The 5,341-nt window shown below is 18.0% G+C and overlaps 1 protein-coding gene across 1 annotated transcript; it reads right to left on the reverse strand.

Annotated features, from left to right (window-relative positions):
* Positions 1–477: 477 nt before the first annotated feature.
* Positions 478–1,277, reverse strand: PRELSG_0030300 (fam-h protein; the record flags this gene model as incomplete). The annotated part of the gene is made up of 2 exons (XM_028676112.1): positions 478–948; positions 1,074–1,277. 2 exons carry the CDS (start codon positions 1,275–1,277, stop codon positions 478–480), a joined length of 675 nt encoding a protein of 224 aa, XP_028531202.1.
* Between the last annotated feature and the right edge of the window lie 4,064 nt (positions 1,278–5,341).

A 5,341-nucleotide genomic window follows, 5' to 3' on the forward strand; every position in this document is an offset into this window, starting at 1 on the left:
ATTTTCCACGCGATAAAAAAAAAAAATATAGCTATATTTTTTTTTTTTTTTATTAGCGTTAATGATTAAAATGCTTTGAAAGTATTAAAATATCTAGTTAGTAAATCAACAAATCTGAAAAATAATTCTATAAATTGTCAAAAACAAAAATAATAAGAAATAATATATATTCTTTCCATTCAAATAAAAAAAAAAACTTATAAAAATAAAAAAACATAATAGCTCTTTTTTTTTTTAACTAGAGAATGTATATGGCTAATTCTATATTTTAGTAAGAATAAATATAATTTCCTAAGAGGTTAATAATATCTTTTATTAACCAATTATTGAAAAATTTTATTTTCTAAAATTATATATTAAGACAAAAGAAAAATTTCTCTGAAAATGGTTAATAAAAGATATAATTAGCCTTTTATGGAATAATAGTTAGTAAATTGCATGGAAAATAACAAGTATAGTTTTAATTATAACGATTATTTAAAATTTATTTTTATATTTTATTTCAATTCTCTCTTGTGTTAAAATAGTTGAAATTATTACAAGAGACAAAGGAAGTAATATAGGAAAAGAAATTGGCAATGATATATAAAATGACATACTTAAAATAAATAATATAAAAATTAAAAGGGACAAGAAAAATGCAAGGGATGAGAAAATTAGTTTTATATTACTTTTGCATTTGCTTAAAATTTTCTCATTACATTTTACTTTATTACTTTTCTCTTTTGTGACTATTTCATTTCCCTGTTCTACATCTATATTTTTCTTTGTTTCATTTAGTTCATTCTTTGATTCTAAACGTACTTCTTTCGTATCATGTTCCCAGGATTTTAATGTTCTTTTTGTTTGTTTTATTGGATCACTACTTTCTGCTAATGATCTTTTGGATCCTAAATCTAATATGTTTTTTGAGTCATTTTTGTAATTCCACGATCTGCAAGAATCCCACTAAAATAGCAAGAAAACATTCGGTATATAAAAATAAGGATTATTTTTTATTAATATAATTTTGATTTAAAGAAATAGTAAAAAAAATAAAAAATAAACATTTTTAAGTATTATTATTATCCTACATTATAAGAACATTGTAACATCCAAATTGAAAGGGTAAATATAAAAAATTTTATAAGAAAATATAATATATTTTTTTTCTCTCTTTTACTATATATTTTTAATGTTGACACATCTGTAGTAATAAAGCCCTTAGCTACATTATAATAGTATCTGGGATACATCATATAATTCGATATAAGGATAATATTATTTTTTTTGTTCATTTTTTTTTAGTTAAAATTATCTTTTAAAAGAAAATATTAAAATTATTATCTATAATTTTTTTTATTTTTAGTAGGAGGACCAAATTAAACAATTGAAATTTAAAAAATAAATCTTTAAATTTGAAAAGAAATAAGATTTTTTTTTTTTCTTTTTTTGTCAGAAAATGAAAAAATTAAAAATAAATTTATGTATAAATATACATATTTATGAATTATGTTAATATGTCAAGGAGCACAAAAATATTAGAGCAAAAAATTTAATGATATTACTACATAGTATTGCTTAAACTTTTAATTTTATGTTACTTTATTATAACTACGTATTAATGAATGTATAATTATGTTAATTTTAAACTTACTAAATTTCCAAATTCTTAAAAAAAAAAAAGCTAACATTTTTATTGATTTTAAATTTTATTTTAAATGAATATATTTTATATTTTTAGTTATAATTAATTTTTTTTTTATTTTAGTAATATGCATAAATACATATCAGTAACTATTACTAATCCTTCCTTTATTTTTATAGAAATATTATTATTTTCTTTTGAAAAATTATATATACGCATGTGCCCAATTTCATATATAATTATAATTTTTCATCATATTTTAGATGATAATACATGGCAAAATAATTATGTTATCATTAAAAGAAAATTAAAATAATTATTGATTTCATCCTTAATATGTATTTTATAGTATATATCTTCTTTATAATTTTTATTATTAAATTATAATTATTGCTTTTTTACAGTTTTAATAAATTTATTCAATATAATTATTTTTTTGTTTATTTTTTTCATTTTTTTTCTTTTTTTTTTTTCTTAGGCATATTTAGTATTATATAACTTTTATATAAAAAAATTACTGCATGCACAAACTTTTAATTCACTTTATTTCTTTCTATAATTAAACATTAATTTATTATACATCATTCCAGTGTTAATTTATAATAAAAAATAAAATTATTATCTAATAAATTTAACTAAAAAAAAAACATCATTATGTTATTTTTAGAAATTATATGATGTAATATATCATAAATATCTATAAGATTATTATCACCGCATTATTAATTTATACTATACAATAGTTATTTTTATATTTCCTATTTTTCTTTTCTTTTATCAGAATTAATAACATGTACATGTATATACATCACTCTAAACACAAAAATACAGTTTAAAATAATTAGCATTGTCTGATGGATGAATATTATTCTTAATTTATTCTTTATTTGTAATTTTTTTATTTTTCATCTATTTTTATTTTAGAGAAAACATAAAACTATTACTTGAAATTTTTGTTTTAAAGAATTTATTAAAAAATATATTTAATTGTTAATGATAAATATTTAATGTATACATGGACAAAACTTATCAGTAAATTCTATTCTAATAATATTAATAAATAACATTCCTATAAATATTTTAAATGAAAAATTAAACAAGACATTTTGAAGTATTTTCTATTCATAAATATTTTAACATTTATTATTTTTACATTGAGTTTTAAAATTTTAATTATTTAATTTATTTTTTTATAAGTTATTAATAAAGTTATATATAAAAATAAATAAATTTATATATAAAAAAAAAATTAACAAGAAAAGTATGATATCTAGAATATTATTTCATACCTAGTTAATAAAAGTATGTATATTAACTTTTTATATATAATAACTAGCTAAAATAACAATGAAGAAATTTAGCTTCGCATACAATGTTATCAACTCCAATCATGCATTTTTTAGCTAAATTAAAAAAAAAAATTCTTTAAATTAATTTTTTTTAACATTTTGGTTTTCGTAAAGAAAGATAATTTTTTTTTGGGGGATTATTATTTTTTTTAAAAAAAAATGAAGTTTTTAAGAATATATAAACTTAAGTAAAAGACATTATCTTTAATCAAAGATATTATGTATGTACGTTTATATAAGATATTTATTACATGCTAAGTATATGTTGTCTATTGAATATAAATTATTAAATAATTAAACACTTTATCATTTTTATGCAACTTCACTTAAAGTAAAAACATAGACAAATAAAAAGGTTAAATTTTATAAAAATGCTCTTTATTACATTGTTCCTTCAATACCTTGGAAAAGTCATTAAATGGGTAATTAATAAATCAATACCCCATATATTACCCCAACACAGATGAAGGTTTTATTACCACAGATATGTTAACTATAAATATATATCATGAAAAAAAGAAAAAATATACATTATATTTTCTTCTTTAATTTGAATATTATAGTGTTCTAATAACACATATATATATTACCTTAAGCAAAATAATACAGTTCGAAATTATTAACATTGATTGATGGATGAATATTGTCCTTAATATATTTCTCATTTATAATTCTATTATTTAAATTTCATCTATTGTTTATTTTATAGCAAATAAATAATTATTAATACATGAAATATTTGTTTTAAAGAAATTATTAAAAAACATATTCAATTTTAATGCTAAATATACGGTGTACACATATTCAAAATTTATTATAAATTGTATTTTAATAATATTAATCATAGTATTCTTATAGATATTTAAAATGAAAAATTAAGATATTTTAAAGTACTTTTTTTTCATAAGTATTTTAACATTCATTATTTTTATATTGAGTTTTAAAGTTTTAATTATTTAATTTTTTTTTTTCTAAGTTGTTAGTTACACACAAAAATAAATAAATTTACATATAAAAAAGAAAAAAAAAATTAACAAGAAAAGTAATAATATCTCGAATATTATTGGATACCCTTGATTTGATCTCTAGGTTTATAAAGGTTATATTACCATAGATATGTCATCTGTAAACACATATCATAAGAAAGAAAAAAAATATACATTATATTTTCTTAAAAAGTTTTTTATATTTTCCTTTTTAATTTAGGTATTACAGTGTTCTAATAAGGTAGGATAATAATAGTACTTAAAAATATTTATATTTTTTTTTATTACTATTTTTCTTAATCAAAATTTTATTAATATGAAAAAATATTTTTTTATACACTGAACATATTTTTCCTATTTTAGCGGTATTCTTTTAGATTGTGGAATTACAAAAATTACTCAAAAAATGTATTAAATTTAGAAACTAAAAGATTATTAGAAGAAAAAGTATATAAAATAGAAAAAGGAAAAGAATAATTGAAATTCTATGAACAATAGTGTAAAGTAGAAACATAATTAGAAAAAATTAATGGATAAAGAAAAATAGAGGAATATATAAGCGTAGAACAGGAAAGTGAAATAGAGGAAAAAAAGGAAGATAAAGAAGTCAAATATAATGAGAAAACATTAGGAAAATATAGTAATATTTCAAAAATATTTTCGTTACCTTTTGCTTCTATTTTATATTTTTCTTTATTTTTATTACTTATAATAGAAGTCAATTATGGTGGACCAAAAATTCAAAGAATAACTTTTTTGTGTATTCATTTATCTATTTTAATATTTCAGTACTTTTAATTCTAGAAAAAATCAAAATTAAGAATAAAGGAAAATTATAAGTAACTTTCTGATTAAAACTCTTCTACATTAAAAAAAAAGGGTATAATAATATAAGATTAATAAAGTAAATTAAATGTTGCTATAGCATTGATTTAATAATTTCATGTTCATTGTTTTTTGGTAGGTAATAAGCAAATAAGTTAGTAAAGAATGCGCAGAATAGTGGCCAATGAATAAATTCATTGTTCTTAATTAATAGGTAGTTTTAATTTTTTCCCTAAATAAGAGATTTATACATATGTGTGGTTAATTGAATAGCACTAGCCAATTAATAAGACCAAATTTTATTTTATCTTATCTATGTGGTTAATAAAAGGTGTTATTAACTTTTTAAAGTACATTAGGTTTACTCGTCCTGTATGTATAAGTTAGCCATGCACTGAAGCTAATTAAAAAAAAAAAAAAAATTATTTTATTTTATTTTTTTGTCTGTTGATATTTGTTCGAATTAAAAAGAGAATTAATTTTTACTTACATAAAAACTTGATGAATGAAAAAGTATAATGTTAATGTTATATTTAATATGTATATTTCGAAAT

Source organism: Plasmodium relictum (assembly GCF_900005765.1).
Source record: "Plasmodium relictum strain SGS1 genome assembly, contig: PRELSG_00_v1_444, whole genome shotgun sequence".
NCBI classification, from domain to species: Eukaryota; Apicomplexa; class Aconoidasida; order Haemosporida; family Plasmodiidae; genus Plasmodium; species Plasmodium relictum.